The sequence below is a fragment of the Toxotes jaculatrix genome, chromosome 2 (assembly GCF_017976425.1).
Source record: "Toxotes jaculatrix isolate fToxJac2 chromosome 2, fToxJac2.pri, whole genome shotgun sequence".
NCBI lineage: Eukaryota > Metazoa > Chordata > Actinopteri > Toxotidae > Toxotes > Toxotes jaculatrix.
In genome coordinates, this window is record NC_054395.1 from 8,194,873 (window position 1) to 8,222,323 (window position 27,451).

General features: G+C 41.3%; 1 protein-coding gene across 1 annotated transcript in view; it reads right to left on the reverse strand.

The window, feature by feature from the left end:
• The window catches only part of LOC121192792 (plexin-A1-like), a 205,640-nt gene that overhangs the window by 123,536 nt on the left and 54,653 nt on the right, over positions 1-27,451 (reverse strand). The window contains exon 3 of the mRNA XM_041054679.1: positions 5,428-5,559. Within this exon, the coding sequence (XP_040910613.1) occupies positions 5,428-5,559 (132 nt within the window). The remainder of the gene's footprint in view (positions 1-5,427; positions 5,560-27,451) is intronic.

Genomic DNA, 27,451 nt, shown 5'->3' on the forward strand with positions numbered 1-27,451 from the left:
TTCTTCACTGTGCAGTACAGTACAGCTCAGTACATTTCTGTACTGTACCTAAATCAATACACGGAGGTACATCATCAGACCATTATGCCACTGTCTGAGTGGACCTCATGGAGGCAGGGGCGAAGCTATTGGCTGCCAACGGGTCACCTTACGAAGCTGTTTTACAAGCAGAGAGGTTTGACCTTGCCCTGTGAGTCCAGTAGTGGAAATCTGGTGGTGGTGCTAAGGCAGGGAAAAGATCAGAGGCTGAGCTTGGCCACAAATCCGCACTGAAAATCCAGTAAATTACAAGAAGAAGAGGATTACAAATCCTAAAAAACAGACGCAAAATAAAATATAAGTAATGAAATGACTGAAAATGCTATAATAAGGGGAAATAGGTAAATAGAAAGCTTCACCTCACTTTAGAAGCAAGACTGGTAATTATATGATAAGTGTGTAATTTGGGGGATGGTACAGTAGAAATCAATATATCATGAGATGTAATCCACTTAGTCATTTACTTCAAAGCACTTAGGTGATGTCAACCACAGGCACATCAGTGACGTCAACAACGGAGGGTACTGACAGGATGAAAAATCCCTCCTACCCTGCTGTTTTTATTAAATCGGGACAATTTGAAGATGTAATGAGGAAACAACAGCAATGATAAAATTGATTTAGTGCCAGTGTTCATTTTTAATGAGCACAAAAATGATGTGATATCACTGAACAGAAAGCGATGGACCACCAGCTAGAGGCATGCAAAGACACAGAGCGAGAGAGCATAGATAAACTGTGCACGTGAGTGTGGCTGTGTGTGTATAGCAGAGACACAAAGAGGGCCATGTATAAATCCATCGCTCGCTAATCGAAAACTCTTCTCTCGCAGTGAATTGGACAGTTTTATGTTTTCACTCTATGTGTGTGTGTGGACGCTTACATGTGAGTCACTGCTGCTATACAGATACGCAGTCTATACGCTGCAGTCCAATCCACCACTTTTAATTACGTGTGTGAGTGAATATGGGAAAAGGTAAATTGCTCTGTCAAGCTGGGAAATGGGCTTTTTGATGTTTGAGCTCTCATCACTTGGCATTTCTATTATTCAACAAGGAGAAAGGAATGGAGAGACGGAGAGGGGAGGAAGAGAACAAACAGGGTGAAGGTACAGCTCCCTTCATAGAGTCTATGTATATGACAGGAGTTCAAGTGACATGGTGAGAAGGGTCCTACTGTTCTGCAGACCAGACTCCAGAAGACCACAAGTCTGTGAGCCAAAGCGACAAGCACAAGAGGAGTGAGGGGCATCACTTCCTTGAACAGTCTTTTTTTTAAACCCCAAAAACTTTGATAAATTTTAACATCTGTCAGAGCTGTTAATTATTTACATGTCACCTGACTGTGAGGTCCATCAGTGTTCTTTTATTTTAGTGTCTATCAGCTCATTGTTTTGGTCTCACAATACCAAATTTAGACACAAATGCTCATTTTTGCCGTCCTCTCAAAAATTCTTTTCTGCTCAGTATAAGATACCACAATGATACCACATGATCACTGTATGCAACTACCCTGCACCTGACTGAGATTAGTGATCATAAGTTCACATCTTGCTAATGTTGAAATATTAATTGTTTGTTACAATAATCTTTATAAAAGATTGGAGACAAAGTTTTTTACCCATGTCTGCAGCTGTAAGTTAAGTGACACACTTCACTCCTGAAAACCCTTCGCTTTTTCCATTTAATCGCAGAACCTTCATCATTGCAGGACCTTCTTGCACTTGGCACAACTTCTGTCTACAGACCAGAGTAAAAAACATTTTTTTGTTTTGGGTACTTTTTTTGACTTAAAAAAAGCAGAAGTTTATTCACCCCTGGGCCTGGCCAGCGACCTTATACCACGATACATTATCTAGAGTCCAGACAGCCTCTGGCTAGGAAGACGGTCCTCATCAGCAGGCTTGGGAGGGTCTGCACACCCTCTGGTCCTGTACTGTCTGGAACACAAGTTCACATTCAGCAATAGAGGAAAGATCCTTATTCTATTCTATTCTATGCTGTCTGAAGCCGCTACAGGATGAGCACTTACTCCACAAACTCACTCCATCTGAGAGAGACAGAAGTGAGGACCCCTAAGAATATTGAAAAGATGAGGCAGGAAGAGTTGGAGAAAGGAACAGAGCATATCCTGCAAACCAATTATATTTTCCCACCTCCTCAACTCTCACCATTGCTCTGTCTCTTATATTCTGTTTCATTCTCTGACTGGACTATGAATTTGGTCAGTGTTGAAGTGAAAGGCCATTATCTCTGCTGTCCAAAGTGACGATCATTTTCCCTTGCTTACTCTGTCGAATAGTGTGATTCTGATTTTTACAGGAACAAAATTACACAGTTAAAAGATAAAATTTAAAACAACAATGGCCATCATAGCACAGGTCTGAGGCAAAAATGCTCTGGTACTGGAGCAGCCACTGTATAAATCTAAATCTCTCAGTTTGAATCCTACTGGAAACTTTTGAAACAAAAAGACATTTTGGAAAATATGCTTATTTGCTTTATTGCTGAGAGTTAGCTGAGAAAATCAATACCACTTTTATGTCCGTAAGCAAGTTAGCTTAGCATAAAATGTCCCTATCAGCAACTCTAGCAAACATGTCTTTAGTCTTGATGAAATTTACTGATGAGCCACAACATTCTAGTGTGTATCAATCTTTATGCTAAGCTATGTTAATTGCCTGCTGGCTCTCACTTAATATTTGATATGAGAGTGGTATCAATCTTTTTATCTAACTCTGCTAGAAAGTGAATAGATCTATTTCTCAAAATGTCTATGTCTAAAGACAAGAAAGAAAGAAACTGTATCACCTAGATTCCTGATCATATTCTTAATCTACTCTGAGCAGAAAAGCATTATGGTTCCTACCAGGCTTCTCCCTGTCAGAAGACCTCCCATAGTCACTGCACTGACATGCACAGACATGTAGAGGACATATCAGTGCTCATCAAAAATAAAACACCAGCTTTAATAATTGAAAAAGACTTTCTGGTGGCAATAGCACTCATCTTTAATGCAGATGACAGGAGTTAAAAGGGAAAATCTGCAAACACTCCCAGCATGGGCTTTCTATGGAGCTTTTTTCATCCTGCTGAGCAGCTGCTGAGCACTGCTGGCTAAAACAGAGATACTTGTTGGACACAGGCCCAGTTGCTGGTACAGTGCTGTCATTCTAAGTGATATCATCGCTTAGGTCTTACAGTCTCTGTTGACAGCTCCCTATTTTTTGCAAACATATATGATTCTGAAGGTTTCTCAAAGCTCAAGTTTCTCTTCCAGACACTCTCAGTGTCTGTTTAGCTGAGACTTGACCTTGCTATTACATTTTGTAATATTGCTGACATTACAGTACTGTAATATCATTATATTACTCTAGTCATGATCCAGAAATTCCGCTTTATTCTACTGTTTGCAGTGTTGTGAATTTAGGATATATTCCACAGCTTCTAGTTTGGTTAATGTTACAATTGAAACCTACTTGTAAATGTGAATCATTTCAGAATCAGAGTCAGATCCAACTTTTTCTTTTTATGCTTGTATGTGTAATATGTTTCAGAGTGTGTGTTTCCTAAATTAGTGTGTATGTGTTTGCATAGGTGGACTCCCTCTACTTGAATATTTGCTTATGTATCTCCCTGTACAGTACATTCCAGCTTCCTGGACCGCCATCCATGATTGAAGGGCTTTATTTCCCCGGTCACATCAACACAGACGACGTCCATTTGTATCAATTACACTCCACTTCCTCTTTGTGCTCATTCAGACACATGGAAGTCAATTATGCTTAATCGCTGGTAAATTACACAGCACTCACATGGCAGTTACTGTCTACGTACTGGGGAGTCTCACTGAAGGTTATCACATCATGGTCATTAACTGTTAGGAGATAAGAGAGCTGTGCAGGTAAAGGAAAGAGAAGAGAAAGTGGAGGAGCAACCACAGCTGAACTCTGACAAACTAGTATCAAACTCTCATGAATGAAGGCAGTTCAGGATAACAACACCAAGGTTCCAGGACTGCAAGATTTTATTGTACTTTTTACTCTGCAGATGAGGTGTGTATGGGGAAAAACATGTACTGACTTGGCAACAAAGATCTGTAAATGCTTTTCATGATCAAACTATTGTTTTCCTTTTTTGTATATTAATGTTTTTAGGAAATGTCCTGATACTCATCGCATCTTTTCGTACTCAACAATATTCCAGAAAACCCACTGCCAATAGAAGTCCATTAAAAAAATATAGTTATTCTAAATTATATGACAGCAGCGGTATTTACACTATAGATTTCAAACTTAGGCCTGATCACAAAGAAAGTGGCACAGTGAAATTCATTTGTGCTAGTGAGTGTCACAAAATCTCCATGATCTGATTTCTCTTTATTCTGCACAGTGGTGTTTACTCGCCCTCCTGGGATATTGCTCCTGGAATTGTACATAATTCATTAAAAAACTGTTAAAGGAACAAGCTTGTAAACTGATAGTTAGCAAGCTTGTTAGCTTGGTCGCTAACAGGACAATAATAAAGTTTATCGAAAAGATGTATTTGTACTAGATCCTGTCGCATAAATGACTGAAGAAAAAAAAGCTCTTTTGTAGATTAATTAGTTTATACTCAGACAAAGGAGGTAAAAAGGAATTATAATTTATAGTTAAGACCTTCAAAACTCATTGGATATTTCTTGCATAGATTGAACTAAAGCTGTCACACTGTAAAAACCTAAATCACTCACACTGCAATTAATATGCAAAGGTTGTATGTATACTGTAGGCTACTGTAGGCTATTCTCAGTGGAAGGATGGTATGGTGCTTCATCCTATACGACACATTTAATATTCACAATATTAATTAGCACACATCTGTGTGTGTGCATATTTGTGTGTGTGTGCGCGTGTATGTAATACTGCTTAAATTGCAAATTGTGTATATGCACTGTCTGTATGTAATTAGCTTGATTGCTCTCTCTCCCCCCAGTGTATGAGTTTAATACATCTTTCCTCATAAACCCTTTATGGTGCTATTCCACTGTCTTCATTTTCTTTTTTCTTCGGCTCTCCCTTTCTAACCATCTCTCTATGCGTTTTCAGGATTGAGGAGGTGTGTGTGTTTGTAAGTATATTAATGACAGGGTATGTGACAAAGTATGAACACATCTGAGTGTGGAAGCAGGCCACACGCTGAACTAGGTGTGCATGTATTTGCATGCCACAGGCTATCACATATCACTAGACCTGTCCCTATAATCACCAGACAGATAAATGTCAATGGATATTTAGTCGTCATACAGGCTACTTGGTTGTCAGTGGAAGCTGCAGGCTGCATTATGGGCTGCACTGTTAACCTTGCCTGGATGCAGATCACTGTATTTTTGAGTGTGTGCTTCTCATACCTGTTTGTCGGTGAGGGCGTATAAGTACTGATGATCCGGGCTGAAGAGCAGATCTCTAAGGATTGGGCTCCCATTGCTCACCACCACATTCTCATACAACAAAGCAGGCTGAGTAACAGAGTTCACGAGAATCTGAAAGAGGATAGAGAAAAATGTGTTATGAACAATAATATAAACAACAAAATACAAATTATAATAGACTCCTGTCATTGTTGCTCCCCTGCTTACTCGGGGTAATTCAGTGAACATACTGTAAACAGTTCTCACAGGAACTATTTTCTCCCAAAGGAATAGTCCCTATGAAAACACTCATATGGTCTGTGGATTATCTAGAGTGACAGGGACATTGTACCTGGAAAGTCAGGGTGCTACTTCCAATATACCACAAACAAAAATTCAATACACCTCCATTTTATTAGAGTGGAAGCAGAAATATCAGATATATCTCAGATAAAACCAAAACTATCTGCATGTTGAACTCTAAAACATCTGCAAGTTCCTATTGGGGCTGGGTAATATGGGCAGATAATAAACAATAACAAAAAAACAAAGATTAAAAATGACTGAGACATATTTTTAGCTTTTTATGTGCAAGACAGTAAGAATAATAAAAGACCTAGACCACCTGCAAGCCTGTCATCATACATATAAAAAAAAAAATGCCACATGCCACACAGCTATGGACTGTCAGTACTAGATGCTTCAACTAAACAGAGCACAGACATCCAATCAGTTTCAGCATAATTTAAAGCAGGAAAGTCTGCACACTAATTCATCTGCTCCAGCTGTTCATGTCTCTTGACATCAGTCTAATATCTGCAGACTTCTTGCTAGCTGGTGTTAGATACCCTGCAGACAGAGACAGACTACACAAATTCAATCTGAATACTAGTTCAGTCAACACAACACAGACGTTGACATTGCTCTTTGGTGGACTGTCATTACTTCAGACAGCTAATGCATCCATATATACTGAAGTGAACCTTTACAAATATATTTTTTTTCAAACCAAATGAGAAGAAAAGGGAAGCTTTTAAGGAATCAACCATTAGAACTCAATCACAGGTCTTCATCCTGTTTTATGCTCACGTGAGGTAGATCTGTTTCTGTGAGACTTCACATGACAAGTACTGACAGGAAGAAACATTTTACCATTCAAACAAACATCCAGAACCTCCTGCAGTACCCAACATGCTGTTTGTTCCATGAATAACATCATCATTTGGCGGGGGTGGGGGTTACCAGTCCGTGGTTCATGGCTTGGAAACCTCTGCATTAGAGTATTGTTATGTTTTTGCTTTAGTATTATCCTTGGTCATTGCATTTAACACAGCTACCCTTGAAGAATGATGACAAATTCTTGAATATTTTTCATTCTTGTACGGCTCATTCTATCTTTCTTGCTGAAGTCGTTTCTAATGGGCACCAGCTACAGCATTGTTAGGAAAATTCCATATTTACTTTCACCTCATGTAAAAGCAGCCAATTCCCATTTCATTTGCTATCACACTTCAAACGTTTGCTTAAAATGTTGCGGTCAGCTGAAAAGCAGCTATTGAAGGGGCAGATTACATTTTCAGCACTTTTCATTTGCTTCTCAATTTAAAATCATACCAGCTGGTTAAGGTGCCACACTGCAGAAGGAGTAAGCACAGTACACAACTAAATGATGGTTTTTTTTGTTGCTGCTTGCCAGTGTTAAGTCTACTGACAAAATTACAGAGTCACAAGGGTCACACGCCCTGTACCAGCGAGTAAATCTTTTTCCCTTCCCTCTGTACTTTTTTGTCTGGATCTTTCTCTTTCTAATTTCCCGACCTCCATCTGCTCATCCATCACCTGCAGCAGTTTAGTCTTCTAAAACTTTCTGTCGCCTAGACTCACTCTGTCATCTCTCTTTCTTTCTCATTATAGTCTCAAAAGTCTCTGTGGTTATTATCTGCCAAATCACTTCCAGAGTTTCCTTAATCTTTTTCTGAACAGAAGGTTCACTAACAGACAGGCTGTCATCACTGTATGTGCTTTTGTAGCTTAAGATGTGGAAGTGGCTTTGGTTAGAAGTTAAGTGCTTTGACAAATCAGCTTTGAGGAGTTACTCAGTGGGACACTGAGAATATGAAACATAGGGATTTTACACTAAAAGCTAAAATGCGAGCAAGGTTTTCAGTGGAAAGAGAACAGGAGCAGGTTTCTGTTGGAACCTGACATAGTGCAGACGTCGAAGTATGTGTGTGTGTTTGTGTGTATGAAGAAGGTGTATCCCAGTAGTTACTGTCAACAGGTCATTTGTTTTAGCAGTCCCTCATGTTGCTCCCACAAGAGGACACACACACACACACACACACACACACACACACACACACACACACACACACACACACACACACACACACACACACAAACTTTTGACGTGAATTGAGTGTGACCTTTCACCCCCTTGTACTTTTGGCAGTGATGACCTCCCTCTGTCTCTGTCAACAGTGGTACAGGAAAGCTAACACATTGACAAGAAAACACACATATACACACTACAGCAAAACAAACAAGCAAAAAAAAAAAACCTAAGCCTTCCCTCATCACTTGTGATAAGTGAAGGACTGTGGTGTGGGGGGGAGTAGGGACAAGGAGCATGTTCTGCCCTACAGCTCGGGGCAGAGGGCAGTTGGAGTGGGATTCAGGTCAGCTGGCACAGAGGGTGACTGCAGACTGGAGCAGATGACTGTAGATTCTCCTCTACTCTACTAGCCTGCAGGTTTCTGCTCTCCTTCTGCGACCTCTGCTCTCTGGAAGTTACTATGTCCAAACACAGACTTCTCACTGAGGAAGTAGCAGCACTTACGGGTGAGAAACTTTGATTCACCCTCCAATACTCTACTTTTTTCATTTGTTGTTTAGAACTCAGACTGAAATGATGCAGGCTGTGTGATTAGATCTAATGGAAAACTTTGTTGCATTGTTGGTTTAGCTTCAGTTAAGCATAGTGTTATATTACAAGAGTTTCAGATAAATGTTGTCTGCTTACCTAGCTGAAATACCTGCAGGGACCAGCTTCATAAGTTCCACATCTTTCTGTGTAGTCTGTGTTCACTAAATACAAAACCATACAAGTGGAAAAAAAGAGGGGGGGACACACACTGAGGCATCTGAATCTTTTTTTATGTTTCCATTTGTCCAGTTTCTCCTATTCTGGAACTTATTAGCAAAAAAGCCCAGGATTTAAGATGAAAGACTGGTCCAAAAGCAGTGTCTACCTGTTTAAAAAAGTGCTTATTAAATATGCTTTCATAACAGCTCCCAGGATGATTATTAGACCAAAAAAAAAAAAAACATAAAGGTTCCCACTTTGATGTTACTGACAGCTTGTGAGTCATTAAAACAGACTGTTTTTTAAATGATTAGTTTACTTCTTTTGAGCCAGACAATCGTATGTATTTTTATCTTGCTCAGCAGTGCCACTCTCTGATGAGTGCGCCGAACATTAATTGCTGCTATTTGCATTCAAATTATCCACCAATCAATTAGTTTCAAAACACAATGTTTATTTGGCACGTATCCGGGCTGAAATGACATATCAGTTCATTCACTTCAAGGCAGGGATTCTGCACTGTGTATGATTACTGAATTCTCCATTAATATTCCAGGCATTTAGCTAATGCTCTTTTCCGGGGTGATGTACAATGAGGGAGCAGGAACAGGCTGTGTGTCTTGCTTAAGGACAGTGCAATAAGACATGCGTCATGTCTTCAACCTTTCAGATGAAGGATGGGCTCTCTGGGCCACCTTGAGTAACGCAACTCTATGGAGACGACACTGTGGGGAAAGTTAGGATCAAGATGGAAGTTAAAGGTGACTTTTCCTGATGAGTTTGCAACTCACACTCTGACTTTGGAGTCTTTTTCCCCCGTTCTTTACCATCCTGTGTGTGTCCCCCACCCCCCCTCCCCCTGGACCACTCTGTCTCCTCCTCTATCCTCCTGGGATGAGGTTCATTATCAAACCAACGCTGATATTACCAAGGACACTGTAACCCTTGCACACACACTTAAGACCACAGGTGTACACAGACATGCACACACTCACAGTTACAGCTACACAAGTACAACCAGATGTTCCGGTGAGTGACAATGAGACACAATTGTTTCTCATTACCTTCAAAAAACAGCCCATATGAGTGTTTTGATCTTTGACCAAGATGACATCATTCGTCAGTGTCTTCCAAAACCATTAGAAGTGAATGTGCTCCATATGAGCATTTTCTGAACAGGCACTTCTAAACTTAATGCCTGGGTTTAGGCTTATCAGAGATAAGCGGCTTGGTTAAAGTTAGAGAAAGATCATGATCATGAGCAAAAGAAAATAGGACGTCTCCCTATGAGGTGCTGTGCTGTCTAACAATGTCAGGCTACTTCCACTGTTGCTCCAAAAAAGCCACAATTCACACTGCCACTAAAGGTCAATATATCCGTCCATTTATAGATATTGAACAAATCATACTGTATTTTTCTTGTGAGGACAGTCTCAATGTGTTCATCCTACTGTACTAGCTAATTGTCAGCTAAGTGGCTGCCAAGAAGCCAGTTTTCAAGAGCATAATACAATATAAGAGGAGTCAACGAGGGAGAAGAAGAGTAGGAGAATGCACGTTCATATCACAGATGCTGGGTTATTTTTTTTTCAACAAGATACTTAATACATACAGTATACTGTAAGAGTAGAGGTAGGCCAAAAATAGCTCTGTTGAAAAGTACTTGGTTGTAATGCTGATCCCAATAGCTAAATTGAATGCTGCTTCATTTCCAGACTAAGTGAATAGTCAAGAGGAGCCAACAGAGCCATACATGAACATTTAACACCACTGAATGATCAGATATCAACTGATGGTATCAAACCGGACTTTACACCTAGAACCCCACTGGTAACAAAAGAAAAATATATATATTGGGACATTCCACTTAGGGACAGCAGAAACGCGGTGAGAACAACATTGACATATTATCACTGTTTCATTTAATATTTAATATATTAATATGTTTGACAGCAAACAGTTGTTCATTTACAATTTTTTTCCCTCCATCTGATGAATGTAAGTCCAGCTCTCACTGTACTTTAGAAGGAAATATCTGTCTCTTCAGAAGTTCAGTGTTCACCAGCTCATTGCTCTGTGTTTTTCTTCTGTTTGGTGCTGGGCAGGTAGTGCACAGTGGGTGTTTAAAGCTTACTGCTGAACACAGCGCAGTGTGGTCAGAGTGAAACCAAAACAGTAAAGTTATGGGCCCGAAAATCAACAGGCTCAAAGAGGCTAAAATGCTCTGTAAAGCTGATGTGAGCTGCAGATTTAGGTGATAATCCTTCTTAAATATTGGCCAAAAAAAAGAATCAAGTTGACGCAACTGACCAATCAGCTGAAACACCTTGTCTTATTTGTTGCTTCCCCACATTTCTACTTGCTCTTGATGGTTTTAAATTTTAACTGAAAGCCTGAAACATCAACAAGGCCTCAGCCTTTATTGGAGTGACTCTAACATTGTAGTATTTTGTAGTATTTAGCACGCTAAATGTAGGATTGCTCTTTTACCCCAAATGGAAAGGATGAAGGCAAAAGTTGTTGATGATGATGACGGATGGATACAGATGTGGCTGGGTGAAGGTGGGAGGTGTAGTGCACTAGAAAGAAGGACGCTTAGCGCTCGTGTTTGTGCGCACGCAAGTGTGTCGGGAGCGTGTAGAGGAGGACATGGTAATAAAAGTGAACAAAGCAGAGTAATGAGGTTTAACTGGAGTGCTGCAGTGATTAATACCACGCAGGGTTCAAACACCGGTCACACCTTTGGGTCAGGTAGACCGGGAAACACAATCACTTGCTATAAATTTTTTCTTCTTTCCTCTTCTCTGAACCGTCTTTCATTTAAAAAAAAAACAAAAAATTTTTTTCTTTTTTATATTGGCTTTGTTTGACTTCTGTTCTCTGTCCACTGATTTTCTTCTGTCTTTCCTTTTGGCATGTATTCATGGGATGCCACATGACACATTGACTTTTTGTTTCATCATTCAGTTTTTTTCTCTTGTATTTTATTGGATTTCATTCTTTCATTTGCCTCTCCTCTCACCTGCCTCCATTTTCATTCCTTCATTACTGTTCCTCTATTTACCTCTTGCCTCTTTCCAGATAACTCATTTACTTCACTCAATTTTTCCCCCGTATCTCTTCTCCCCGTTTCCCTTTCTTTCCTTCTGTTTATTTCTTCTTTCCATCCTTCTTTCCTCCTTTCTCTGCCTGAAGACTTCCCCTTGTCCTTTCTCCTCCCTCACAGACACAGACCTCTTTCTCCTACAGCGTGTGTGTGTCTGCAAGTGCATGTGTGTCCAGACACAGCAGTGCCCTGTCCAACCTCAGCTGTTAAACATCTAGTTAATTACACGGCTAGACAAAGGGAGGAAAGAGAAAAGAGAAGGGGGGAAGGATGCAGAGGGGGAAAAGAGGGGAAGATAGGAGCAGCTTGTTAACCTTGTTAGCATTTCTCACTGAAACCGATGTTACAAATGTCCGGTGAGGACGAGTAATGAACCAGTGTCCTAAATGTTCGAGTGGCTCTTTGATGATGGAGGGAACAGAGGGAGGGAAAAAGGCATTTCCTTAATGAAATCTACAGAAGTATGTGTGTAAGAGCGTGTGTATATGAGTGTGTGTGTAAGAGCGTGTGTGTATGAGTGTGTGTGTAGGGGTGTGTGTGTATATGAGTGTGTGTTAACAGCTCCTCATTGTATTCATGATCCCTAATGAAATTGATTTTGGTCTCATCTGTTGAGAAGAGGGTATGTACACACATTCGCATTCACACGCACACACACACACACACACACACACACACACACACACACACACACACACACACACACTGGCAGTGGGATTCTGTTTCCAAAGAGAATTTCAATTTAATTCTAACAGTAAAAAAAGGTGTATGCAAATATTATGTATACAACCAATCACATGACTAAAAAGAGATTATGTGTGTGTGTGTGTGTGTGTGAGAGAGAGAGAGAGAGACTGAATGGTGTCAGTGTGAGTCGGTGGGGCAGGATTTATAAGGTAGTCTTCTCAGTGAATGTGTGTGTGTGTGTCTGACCCTGAGTGGAGGGCATCCAAAGTATCACAGCACACCTGCTGACTACACAGTCTAGCTCTCTCTCACACACACACAAACACACACGCACGCACAACACACACACACACACACACAGAGAGCTTGGTAGAGCCACATCAGCGAGACAGGTTACTTGGAGTGAAATTAATCATCATTCTTTTGTCGCACCGCTGCTCTCACAACAGGAGGCCGGCCCCAGGTGACACACACATATGCACACACACACACACACACTCACAGAAAGAATGACAGGCAGACAGCTGGCCGGTGACAGCATGCCACTGTGAAGCTGTTTTCTTAACAGGTAACAATAGCTGGCTCTGGTTAAAAGGGAACAACACTGCCAAGGTGTGGTTGAGTGAATGTACACTACACTCACTATTTCGGCCTCATGGATTTTTTTTTTCATAAATATAATCTTATAATACCAGCAATCAGATGCTAACATCAGAATCATGCTAAATCTGTCATCCAGTAGAGCTGCTTTATGCTGCGATCGAACTGTACTTGGATCCAGGTGATCACATGTGGTTTTCAGTTGTGGTCAGTTAAGAATGCTCTGAGGCTGATTGCACTTCCTGGAAAACAAGCAATAATTGAAACACTTGTGGCTAGTCCATTAGCATTACAAACACATAAAGATGATAAGCTGTTGTTGCTTACCCACACAAAGTTTCAGAAAAATGTCACAACAAGAGTAAAAAGCAGATTTTCACCCAGCATTGTAGCAGCAGTAGACAGAAAGAGTCAAATTAGGATACCTGAGACAATTACACAACATTGATAGTACAGCTGACAATGATGTGTCATCAGAAATGCTAGAAAAATAAAGTTAACTTATTGTAAAAGTTTATTTTCAATAAGTTAAAATAAACTTTTGCTTTATTACAGTTTGGCTTTTATTATACTTTTATAGTTTTGGCGATCATTTCTATACTGGTCATGAAAACACTGTCGGATAATGTTTGAAGCTACAAGAAGTAAGACTCAAGGTGTGAAAAAACTGAAATTTCACTGTAAGTGAGTCATGAAACAACTTGGAAAATTAGCACTGTTTTGGAGCGGCTGACATGTTAGTGTTCCAGGAGTAGTTGTTTTGAGCAGCAGTGAACCATTTTCACTTTCAGCTGCCTGGACTTGCCAGAATTTGACAGGGGTGGCTAAAACAGCAAGAGCAATTAGATACACTGGCACTGAAAATTCTCACAGGTATAACTTGACAACAGCTCAAATTATACGGATGTTATTTTTCTTTCCCAGACCTCTGGCATGCATTATTAGCACTATTAATGCTATTAGGGTTTCTCCTTGAAACTGCAGGGCACTGAGCGCGTCAAAATGTCACTGTATCCCTTTGACTTACTTCCCCTGTTGGGGAATATGTGCTGTAAAATGACACTTTATAACCAGAGGACACTAACGGGAGACGTCTCTTTCTATTCAAGTCAGGAGCACACAGATAAGCACACGCGCCCCCACACAACTCACTTCACCAGAACTGCATCTGTACCCTTCTTGTCAGATAGTAAGACAGGGCACAGTACTTTTTCTGCTGTCAGCTGAGCCAGGCTGTCATGGTCACATGTGTGTTGTGACTGTGTGTTTGCGGTGTGTAAGGCCTTTTTTAATCTTTCGCAAGCATGATGGACTTGAGTTTCCCCCTCAGAGCCGCTCTCACAAACCTCCCTCCAGTACACACACACACACACACACACACACACACACACACGCACGCACGCACGCACGCACGCACGCACGCACGCACGCACACACACACAGATGCCTCCCCTGCCTGCTTCTATCATAAGTGCAAGCTGTAACCAGTCTCTGGAATGATCGCTCGCTTCGTTCTTCATTCTCTTTGGCGTCCTTGCCTCTTTACTCTCCATCTCTTTCATCCCTTTCTCCACTCTCTCATCTCCTTTGCTGTTTCCCTTGTTAACTTCATCTCTACATCTCTCATTCTCTTCCTCCCACTCTTCCATCCTTCTTGATTCTCCTTCATCTTGCTGCTTCCATCATTGTATTGCAAAATATGCCTGTCATTCTTCGTCACTTAGCCTGATATTACCAGTTACCAATTACCATTATTACCAGTGGGGGTCCATAAAAGAGCCCTTAATTCAATGCTGTCTCACTTATTTCAGTAACAAGAGTCATTATCACGAAACAAGGCAGAATAATGTAAATCACTCAACTGGTATCAAAAAATGACAACTTATTCACTTAAAATCTTGAAATGAGTTGATTAGCATTGAATCCGAGTGGCATCATCTCTCCCGTTGGCAGTTTAAGATTAGATTAAATAACTAGTTAAAGTAGTTTTTGTGAAGTTTCTCTTCCTCCTTTGGCCCCATTGTGCCATACTACCCCTGAGAATCATGCTGACATAGCCAGGGCTGGCCGTGTGCTAAAACAGCAGGTCCACATTCCTCCCTGAGGCAGATCCCGCAGGTTGAGGCCAATGCTAAGTTAATGACATCCACACACTTCTGCAGAATGTGTTGTAATGGTGCCGTTGCTGGTTTGAAATCTAAGACCAGCAGGGGAAAATGAAGAGTAAGGAAGACTGTACGCAGGTTCCAGGCATGTCTGTATGTGTGGACATTTATGAAGTGGAAATCATACAATTCTTAAAAAGACTATGTGTTCGAATATATGGCAGAAGGCCCACCAGCGCCTCTACCTCCTCAGGAAGCTGCGGCGAGCTGGACTTGGAGGCTCAGTCCTGAGGAGCTTCTACCACTGTGTGGTGGAGAGTGTCCTCTGCACCTGCATCACTGTGTGGCATGGCAGCTGCACTGCTGCTGAGAGGAAGGCTCTGCAGAGGGTGGTAAAGGCTGCACAGAGGACTGTGGGGAACAGCCTGCCCACCACCTCAGACCTCTACACAGCACGATGCAGAGGGAGGGCCCTCCGCATCATGAAGGACTCCACCCATCCCGCACACAGTCTCTTCCAACCCCTCCCCTCAGGCAGGCGGCTGAGGAGCATCCGGAGCAGGACCACCAGGCTCAGGAACAGCTTCTTCCCTGAAGCTGTAAGACTGCTGAACTCTAGCCCTGCCCTGTAGACCCCCCCCCCCCTCACCACACACTGACAGTCCTGCACTACAACACTTTATCTGTTCCCTAGGTGCAATACATGGCGACCTCTGCACTACCACTACCTCCCACTTGCACATGAGTGTTTATGCACGTGCTAACTTCGGCTTCCTTACCTTATCTTATCTTATTTTTACTCTATTTAATTGCTAATTGTTTAATTTCACAATGTTTATATATTTCTACTCTAATGTTTATTTTAATTTCTCTAATGTTATATTTATTTTTCTACTCTAATGTTTATACTACTGCCCTTATGTTTATACTTCATTTTGTTCACGGCTCTGAATGGCTTAAACTGGGACCTGAGTAGTAATTTCGTACCATAACATGTAAATGTCCTGGTATGACAATAAAGTTCCTTGATCCTTGATCCAGAAATATAGAAAATAAACTGAAAAACAAAACACTCTCCAACATCATCATCATTTAGCAGCATCTGCCCACTCCTAAGCATCAGTTCATCAGTTTAGCAGCCGTCCTTCCTGCTGAAATGGTCGCAAGCAAGGAAAGTGGTATTTCTACACAGAGGAGCACATTTCACCTCCCTGTGATGCTAAAAAAAAAAGAGAGAATTTCCCAAGAGGGAGCAGTGTTGGGCAGCAAACATGTTACTCAGAACAGTTTTCTGTTCGGAGTTTGGAATGTGTGAACGCAGTGTCCTTCACTTTGAGGAGGGGACTTCTGGAGTGCTGTGTGATGGGGCTAACAGTTAGATGTTAATGAGCAGTGAAAAGCTCCAGTGCCCAGGCTGGATACTCTTTGAACCAAAACGTCTCAGCTACTTTTTACAAATATTAAATACTGAAGAATGAGACAAGTGAGTGTGGCAACTTGGGGGTTGTTTCAGTGGAGCTGATGGGAAGAGTAAAGTTTTGTCTTGAACTGTCAGAAATATACAAATTAGTTTGTTAGTTTGTTGTGAGAGTTTTACACAGCTAGAGAAGATTTTAACACTTCAGTTTAGGGAAATACTAGCACTGAATTATTACCAACTCAACAGCTATCAGTCTACATCCACTTGAAAGTGGGCTTGAATTTGGATTGTTTTGTCTTGAACTTTCATATTTCACTTTTAAGCCAACTTGGAACTCATAAAAGAGCTATGGATAAAATCAAAATGATGTCAACATATCCATCTCCAGGGCAACGGATCAAACCCCATCATCCTTTGAAAACATATATGGTTTAAAGCTGTGGGATACAGCTAATGAGTTAACCTTAATTTAGTGATGTTATATCAAGCTGTTTTCCTGTATGCACCACCCAATGTTGTTTCTTCTACCGCAGCACTACACCGTAGCTCATGGATAATTTAGAAACAACGATACTGTAGAAGTAATATTTGTAGCACTGCTGCAGTGGTACTAGCGAGCTTGTTGCTCAAATAATATTATTTTAAAACTAGAGTCTTAATTTGACAACAGTTGTTGCTCTGGAAATGCTCTGTCAGATACAAACATGCTCTGCGCCACCAGCAGAAGCAGTAGTAATGCAGCATGAGCGTGGTGTGGAAGTTTTTAGTGGTTGTGATGAACAGTTTCTCTGCAGAAGAGACTGACTTCCCTGTTTTTTTTTTCTACATGCTTGATGCCCTGAATGTCAGACTGAGGATTTCAAGGTGAAACAGAAAGCTGAGGTCAATGGAGAGAGAACAATCAGGACAGAGGATGCATTCCTGCACCCCAAATATATCTGCTGTCCCTAAGCTATTGTTTTCACACTCCAACCATAATAGTTTTATCTTGACAGCTCTGAGATGAGGATAAGTGAGGACAAATCTTCATCTCTCTGGCTCTATCAGTGATATGTGTGTGCGTGTGTGTTTGTGACTCTGTATTTGCATCTACACAGCGTTTCACTTCCCTCGCAATATCTGATTTGGCGCCACTGTTCCTCTCACTCGCTCCTCAGAGCTTTGGAAACAATTGCATTTCTTTTTTGTTTCTCTCTCTCTCTCTCTCTCTCTCTCTCTCTCTCTCCATCTGTCCCTCTCTTACCCCACTCTCTCTTCAACTTGTCACACTCTCTCTCTTTTGCTTTTTTTTTTCCCTTGATGTACCAGCTCAGCTGACACACATGAGCAGCCAAGCAGAACACACTTGTGTACAGGGCAGCCTAGCAGCGTGTGTAGGTGTGAGTGCGTGTGCATTTGTGTGTACATGTGTGTTTTGCCCTGTAGTGAGTAGTGAAACTACTGCTAAACTAGCTCAATTTGTCAGGAGCAGAGAGGTGTGGGCCTTGAGGACCACCGTACCGCTGTCTTCGAGGTAAACAGAGTAGTATGGATTTAAAAGTACAGAGAAGAAAAGGAATTTCAAGGATAAAATTCCACTAGATGCTACACACAACCCCCCCGCCCACACACACACACAAACAAATACGCACGCACACACACACACAAAATTCTGTTCCTTCGGATCAGCCTGACTGGAGCAAACACCAGGAGGAAAGGATACTTAATCACTGCCACTCCTCCAGTGTATGTGTGTGTGTGTGTTGACTTTGACAAAGAGCGGTTATGACCTCAATGTTGACTGAGCATTTTATGTGTGTACGTGTGTGTATGTGTACGTAAACAAGAGCCTGCCCCACCTCAAGAAGGAGACACTCATTATTAAAGGCGTAGTGCGTATAAATTATCAGCTGATGGCCCGAATGAACTAAATAAAGAAAACAATGTCATGGTGTGGTCACAGGGTGAACGTGTGCTGGACGAATGATAGATGTCTCTCTCTTTCTCTTTGCTCTCCTCCTTTGGCCTGTTGCCACAGCGATTAATTCTGGGATGCAGAGAGAGAGAGAGAGAGAAAGAGCGATGTGAGTGACACGTTTTGGACAGCCTTGCTTCAAAGGCCACAAGCTTATCAGAGCTATACACACACAAACACAGACACACACACACACACACACACACACACAGACTGTCACTGTGCCTCTACCCTCCTAACAATGACACACACACACACACATATATAAGTATGAATCCATAAACAGCCACACCCAAAGTTATAGGTGAGTGTGAGTGAACAGTGAGTGATAAGCCTTAGTGATTTGTGTGTGCTTGGGCGTGAGTTGGTAGTTTAGTTTAATATTTGTTTTGCTCCAGTTTGTTTGTGAGGTGACAGTACATTAAGGAAAAGCAATTAAAAGAAGAGAAGAGGTGTGAATTATTAATTTGTGCTGGGAAGATAATAAGAAATGCAAAAAGCGAATGCGTGTTTTTATTGCGTGATTCATTAATCTCTATCTGACAAAGAAGCTTTCACACTACATTTTGATGGGAAGCCTTCGTTCCAACCTTCCTTTCTGCCCTTCCTCCTCTTCCTCCTCTTCTCCCCTCCTTGTTCAGAGCTACTGAATCATCAAAGTTACATCAGTTGGCTTTAAATAAAATAAAGGCTGTGGAAAACCAGCAGTGACACACAGATCAGCAGTGATCACTTGTGCTGTCGCTGGCTTAATGAGGCTCCAAAGACTTGTTAGCATCAGCAGACAGAATCATTCGGGATAGATCCACTAATATTCTCTAGGTTTTTTTCTATGTAAACATTTATCAGGTCCTACATCTTCCCATGTCTGTCAATTATTATGTTTTACAACAGTTTTGTACAGTACAGTTAGAACATTACTTCCTGCCATAGCTTTACTGTCCATAAATCTAGTTCATGATGTGGAGAATGCTGGAAATTACCACTGAGATTACCACAGTGCACCTTTGAAATGCCAGCTACAAACATAGTTTGTTTTGTATAACCCTGATCTGGCTTAAAACAGCATGAAAGAAAGAAATCAATGAATAAACTCAAGTCAAAGTAATCAAGGCTTTACTTTTGACTATATCATTGATGTTGCTAGAGTTAAACTATACTAAGCTAGTTTTAGTAGCTGTAAAAACATTTAGGGCTGACCTATTAGCAAATACTTGCTGCACATGAAGATAACAAAAACTGAGGGATTCAAAGAAAAGATCATTATTAACAGCTAGCATAACTAGCATGCTGTGTCCGAGGTACAGTGGCTAGTTTCTGTGACAGTTACAGCATTTCCCTCTCTGCATATCCTCTCTCCTCGCCTTCCCTACTTTCTGGGAACAGGGAGAGCAGTGGACAGTCAGATTAATGACCTCGGCCTCTAACACACTCTGTCTTCCTCTTTATGTCTATCTGCGGCTGTATAGCGCCTCACAGCCGCGCCAGGGACGAGGCGTGCGGGGAGAGCTCTTGCAAAGAAGAGCGGCGCTCATATTTTTGGACTGTCTGTTCTCCTGCTGTGCTGTCATTCATCTCCACTTTTGCACGTTTGTCGCAGCTGTTGACACAAAAAGCAAAAGTCACTTCCTTTAGCAAACAGGCAGAAAGTCAGGCTGAGAGAGAAGCTTTAGCATGTTAGACATGGCTGTAAAAAACTATAAGCGTGCTTGTAGATGCTGATACATGCACGCCTTTCATATGTCTGCATACGTCTGTGCTCATGTCTGCTTGTGTGTGTGTCTGTCGCCCTACTCGGATGTGTAATTACAAAGAAGAGACGATAAGCCAGTTTTTTCCTCTCCTGTGGGAGCTCACAGCTAATTATAGAGCCAGCGGAGCTTCAAATTGCCATTTAAAACAGCCATACGGTGGGAGACAATAACACACTCCCCTGGTGGTGTCACCGCTGTGTAGTAAGTGTGTCTGCATAGAGGTATCACAGTAGAAGAGATAGCAATAGAAGCAGCAGTAGTGGGAAGAAAAAAAAAAAAAGAAAGTACGCTGCAACCCTGTTAGCCAAAAACGACGACTCCCTGAACAGGAAGCCATACTTTAGCAGCTAAAATGTCTGTGAATTTCACAGTGTGTAGACAGCTGGAGGGGTGGATTAAGAAGAAAGATTCAGGCTGGTGTGAGGGGTTAATGGGTGGGCTATGTCTTCAGATGAACATTATTTTAACAAATAAGTTTCTTTTCTTTTCTGCAATTCTTATTGTTTTAATTTATTAATGTAACGCCAGCAAATAGCCCTAACCCATCTATAACCAAACAGAGATTGATTTCTACAATTAACTGTACAGTACTCCACCAAAAGAAACTCCCAGTCAGTAAGCTGAGGAAGAGTTTGAATCCACAGAGACAAATTTCAACCTTTTAGGCTAGAGGGAAAACAGAGGGAGAGAAGGGAAATAAGAAAGATGCTGAGAGATGAAGCTAGGATGAGAGAGGAAGATGGAGGGAAAGATAAGAGAGAATAAACAGAGAGAAAAAGTGAGGAAGGCTAGAGAAAGGACAAGGAGGGATTTTGTGGTCTGCGGTGGAATGTGCTTTGAGGGAACAATCACTGCCAACACACACACACACAGACACAGACACACACACACACAAATGAAACAGTCTTTCCCTGCCTCTAGCTGTCCTCCATACACACAGGAAACCCATCATTCTTTCTCGATATTTCACTATTTCTCCCTCTCTTTCTTTTGCACAGACATCAAAATCACACAATATAGAGACCTTGCAAAAACACATGAATTCCTTATAAGCAACAGCATGGCATGGTATGACTTGTGAGCATGTTCTAATTCTGAGGGACTGATACACACTTGTGCATATAAACATAACTTTGATCAAACATGTACAGTGCATACTTACACACACACAAACACACACACACACACAGATGGATAAAATAGCTGCAGGGTGTTGTGTAGCAGGATAAGATGCAAAACAACTAATGAGTCATCATTCAATTCATGTTTATTGTGTGTGTGTACTGGTAGGAGGGATGTGGAAGCTCTGTGCACATGTACAGATATGTTATCATGCCTCATTATTGAGGTGTGTGCAGTGTGTGTATGCACTCCATCTCAGTGAGTTTCCTGACAACACTCCCTTGAGTTTACATGGGCCGTAACTCATGTGCCAATTAATTACCAGCATGGGTGTGTGTGTGTGTGTGTGTGTGTGTGTGTGTGTGTGTGTGTGTGTGTGTGTGTGTGTGTGTGTGTGTGTGTGAGAGATACAGTTACAGTCCATCAGTGTAATGAGTGCAAGAGGAGCTGTAACCAGAGACTGGTCCTATCTGTAACTAACACCAGGTTAGATACAGCAAGGTATCAGTAGCACTTATGTTGGGTCTGCCATCTCAGTCCTTGTGCACAGCCACTGGCATGCTGTCAAGGCCTCATAGACAGCCAACAAGGGATGCTGTCCTTGACCAGCAGATTTCCCCATGTTGTTACTCCTTTAAGTTTTTATTTTTGTTTTGGGCTTTGAGTGGAGACATCTAACAGGAACTGGCCGAAAGACATGCGTGCACCAAGTCTGAACCTTATGAAAATCCTTTTTATAGAATTTCTAAGGATGTACAGTGATGCCTTCAGTTTGTTTTTAATAACCAAAGTCATTATAAGTTGTCCTGAGGAGTGATATGAATGTCTCTAACAGTTGCTGAGCCAAGACACTCAAATCTACAAATATCAGCATCATGGGGGTGCTGGAGGAAAGGTGAGGGGATCACCAGCGTCAGTGAGCTGCGTACTCTGGTGACCATGAGTGCCTGTACAAAATGTCATGGCAATCCATCCCATAGCTGTTCAGACATTTCAGTACGAACCATATGTGGTGGACTGGCCAGCTAAGAGACTGACGCTGTCATACAATTCACCTGAGACATGAGTCCTTAGAACCAAACATGTTGCATAATGTCTTAGTCAGGCGAGCTCCTACACTCAGACAATGTTCTACACACAGAATACTGCTTGTTTCCCAAGAAGTCCCACACACACACACACACACGCACACGCACACACACACACACACACACACACACACACACACACACACACACACACACACACACACACACACACACACACAACATCACAGTGCACATGCAGAGCTTTTCCCATGACTGGTAATCTCGTTACGGTGCCAGGCAGTGACATGTCCCCCCACACACACACACACACTCATGAACATACCCAACACAGCCCACTGACCTCTTTTACTTCCCACCCATGTGTTTCAAGTGTTCTTTATGCTATTAAATCCACTACCAACTCATACAGTTTCCAACTCTATCTGAAACAGTGTTTTATGGTGCCAGGCAACAAATAGAACTGCAGCACCAACAAAGGGGGTCCTATAGTGTAAACCATACTAAACCCAAATGACCCTTTTTATGTCTGCAGAATAGTGTTAACCAAACATTAACTACCTGTCCGAGATAATAAAAATCTTTATGATGTGAATTCATATTGAATATCAGAATGAGTATAGCATCAAACTGAAGCAAGTTATCAGAGGATGGATTTGTTTTGGGGCCAAATAAATATCAATGCTTTTGTGCCAATGTAATTGATTTTTGTTTACACCGCTGCCTTATGCCTGAGGGTCATACGATAGTTTACTCACTTTTTTATTTACAACAGCATCATTGCAGATAATGCCTGGCTGTAAACCACAGCTCCTGCAGGCAGAGACCACATGACCGGGAGGAGGCTATGAAAGGTTTCATCCTTCCCATTACTGCTGCAACTGTATTTATGGATATAGGGTTTTGCTCATTTCACAGCTGGCAGTGAAGCTAAAGCCATGCATTCCATAAACAGCCGCCCAGCCAGCCATCGCACACCCGTTACAAAACCAAACACACCTTCAGGCACAGATCTGAATATGATTCCAAACATGGCAAGCAAATTGTTTATATTCACTTCTCTTTTCCAGCAAATTCCTTTTTTACTTTTTTGGTCATCACTTTTTGTTTACTTTTCCTTGATTGCAACCTTTCATTCTGCTCATTTTCTCTTACCATCAATTCTTTTTGGTTATAACCTTTTACTGTGTCTTTTCAATTCTGTATTTCTTTAAATGGAAGACAACAGTTGAGTAAAGAGGGGATGAGGTGGTGAGAGATGGGCGAGAAATACAAGGATGATGAATGGAAACACAGACAGATGGAAGTAATGCGGACAGAAGAGGCTGAACTGGATGTGAGATGTGTGTAAGAGAGGTCAGAGGTCATGTGGTTGGTTTTAACATCAATAAAAGCACAATAAATAGCAACAGTCAAACAGTTAAGCAGCTCCAGAGTGATGTTTTCATAGAAATAGAAATTATGGCTGAAGCCTGTGAAAACCGTTAACAGTAACATCTGCACAGGAAGCAGGTAGGCATGACTCTAACATCAACACTGGAATGAGGTGATTTGTCTTTATTTATTTCTCATTTTAATTTAGTGTTACTTTATTTTCTCTGTAAAATCTTTGTTTTCCTTATGAAAGGCTGTATAACAACCAGCAGTGATATTTTCAATAGTAAAGCAGTAGTAATTGCTGTATTACCAGCGCGAACAGCAGAAGGTAGTAGTGGTAAAAAAAAAAAAAAAGAAAGGAAACACAGGGAGCAGGTTAGGGAGGGAGAGGAGTAGAGTATGAGTGGTTTAGAAGGGAAGATGAGTGAACACAAGAAAGGGCATAAATGCAAAGAAGAAAGTTTTGTCACTGAATTTGATATTCTCCTCAGGCTGCAGCTCCAAAACCTTCCACCACCTTCACTGTGACAGAGCCAGGGTGCTGTCTCGAGTCTCGCCCGCTGACGGAGCACTATCCCGGGGCTGATCTCCTGTCACACTCCCAAACCTCCAGCTCCTTTGCAGCTGTGGCGTTATGAATAAAAAGGCATCAACTCAAATGTTGGCTGCTGTAGAAGTGACAGCGTCATCATTTGAATGTGACTTAAGGGGCCCAACAGGATGTTTTAGAAAGCTAGGATGTGTGAGGGCATGAGGGAGAGAACTGTCAGCTTAAAATGTGGGGTTGTCAATAGTCATTTGTGTGTTTGTAGGAGTACGTTTGTGTTTTCAGGGTGACAAGTTTCCATATCCGTAAACTCTAGCCAGTGATAAAAGAGCTTCCCTTCAAGTCATTTTGACAAGTTTAGCCAAGATAAACAGAGAACTAAAATAATCAAAATAAAAACAATTTTAAATCGGATTGCAAATGTAATGGACTGATATTACAGCTTCTATAACCTTTTACAGGTTTTTTTTTTTTTGACCTGCTCCTCTCTATTTTCAGCCATATTGGCCTCTTACTTATATTTACTTACTGTACTGTACCCCTGCTGTTGCTGAATGCAATTTCCCCACTGAGGGACTAATAAAGGATTTCTTATCTTATCTTATCTTATCTTATTTTATCTCTTACTTAGGCTACTTTTAGAAAAGTAAATTAAGATGGAAGTTTCTTTTTCTTGTTTTAATAACATTTTCAAGTCCTTATGCAGGGTTATGCAGGGAAAATAACATGTTTGTTAAACTGTGTATGTGTGCATGCATACAGCCAGTCTGGTTATATGCCAGTCTCAGGAGTTGTGTGTGTGTATGTGGTAAGCTTGGGAGGAATGTGGGCATGTGCTGATTCTCTTTTAGCTGTGGGTGGGCCTCTGTGTGTGTTGTGCCAGGCAGTAAAAGACACCAATCCAGCTGTAAGTGCCCTAATCCCTTCATCCTTCCTTCATTTCTTTTCAGCAGGTCTTTCATTTTTCTGTCTCTCGTTTCATCTGTTCGCTTGAAATATTTTCCTTTTTGCTTTGGCAATACCACATGGTTACAAAAAAAAGACTAAAGACAAAGACAAAGAAAGTTAGAGAAAAAGAAAGTAATACAGAGTGTGCAGACATGGGACATTTTGCCCTGCGGAGACAGGAAGTTCAGCGCCAGCAGAAAGGAATGGAGAGACACAGGGAGGACAGAAGACAGTGAGGAGAGATGGAAATGGCCCAGTGGAAACCATGATGTCATGATTAGTGAGGTGCGACCATCCTGCAGTCACATTGGCACCACATGGACGCCAGCAGAAAGCACACACACACACACACATAAACACACACAGAAAATCTCTCTGTCTCTGCCTCTAAATGATCACAGCTGCTGCAAGAAACAATGTGGCCATTGTCACTCTTAACCTCCATCATGTGCATGCAAACACACACACACACACACACACACACACACACACACACACACACACATACACATACACATGGCACATGCACAGCAAATCAGTATTAAAAACATAATGATGTTGAAGTCCTGCTGAAGCGTGACGGTTGACAAAATTATTTAAAGCTGCCGTAAGCAAAATATCTCTGGAAAAGTGCAGACGTCTTATTTTATCCACATCAATATATTTTCACCAGTTATCCTTCACTTAAGTTAAAATATGAAAAAAAAAAAATCCCAGTTCACCCAATAGCAGCAGAACACAATGCTGCCATGAACTGGATAAATGTTGAACTGTGTAAGCACGAGTATCACGATGGAACTGACCAGTGAAAATGCTGCAGATGTGAGAGCAAAAATACTAAACTGTCTCTTCTCAGCATGAGTACATCTTCCTGCATCTGACTCTCTGTCTGTAAGAGATTAAATAAAAGCCTGAGTAAAGTTTCAGTGTATTCTTTCCTTTCTATTATTAGAAAAGACACACATGGTGATTAAAACCAAAAGTGGCAGCTTGGAATGAGGTTGTTTCTCAGCTCGTGGGACTCCTGAGGAGAAAAAACAAGCTAGCTGGGTTGGGAGACGAAACGCAAGCTAACGGGCTGATGCGTGTAACTGAAAAACAAGTTAAGTCATTAAAGATCAATTAAGGATTGATGGAGCTGATTGAGGAACAGGTACATAGACAAAGACACAAACAGTTTCCCTTTTTCTGTGTGTGTGTAGTTAAAAGGTGAGTGAGGAAAAAAAGGACAGAAAAAAAGAGAAGAAACTGATGGAAAATATTACGTAAACTGAAGATACTGATTCCATCTATCTTTACAAGTTGAATGAATTTATTATTAACTGGGAAATGACACAGAACAAATCAGAAAGCAGAATGATGCCTTGTTATCGGTCATCAGTTGCTCATGTTTGCAAGCATCTGTCTATAATTTGTGACCGTGTTACACATCAGTGGTTAAGCTTTGGTTAGGTTTCAGCACAAGAATGACTTGGTTAGGGTTAAGCAAAGATTGTGGTTTGAGGCAACCAAAACAACTACTTGGTTGAGGCTGGGGAACACTGGGTCTTAATAAGAAACGGGAAGCAAACAGTGAATCTATCAGAATCTTAGGCTGAAGTTGATCCATCTGACCACATCACTCTGTAACAGCATCCTTTTCATCATCATGGTTGTTACACTTGGTAGAAGGTTTATTTTTTCAGTTTAATGTAAATGTGTTGCATTCAGTTGTTTGCTGAAACAACTGAGTAAACTGTAACTGTGTGAGGATTTTCATCACACCTGCCTTTAATTCAAACCGTGAACTCATCTTCTGTTATCCCATAAAATGGCCCATTTTTATAAAAGTGAACCTAGCATCAATTAGATGCAACTTAGCCTGACACGTACCGTGAAGATACATTATGAAGATTGATGTCAGCCCAAAAAGTTGGGCAAACTCTGCTCCGCGAACCAAAAGGTGTGTAAACAGGTCACGGATCACTGGTGCTCCTAACAGCAGCTTGCTCATTAAGACAGCGAACAGGAAGAGAGACAGCGGAGCAGAAACTGGACTGACCCTCAGCCCAGAGAAACACACTGATTCAGACACAACAGGCAACCTGGAGAAAATAAGCTGCTTTGCAATTACTGCTGAGAAAAATCAAATGAAAAAAGAGCCTCAAAAAGTTTCCTGTGTCTGCGATGAGAGGAATCGGTGTGCAGTTACTGTTGCCGTATATGTGTCGAGTGACTCGTATATGTGACTGGTCTTATAATGAATGCAAATTCTTCTTTTTTTGTCACAGTCT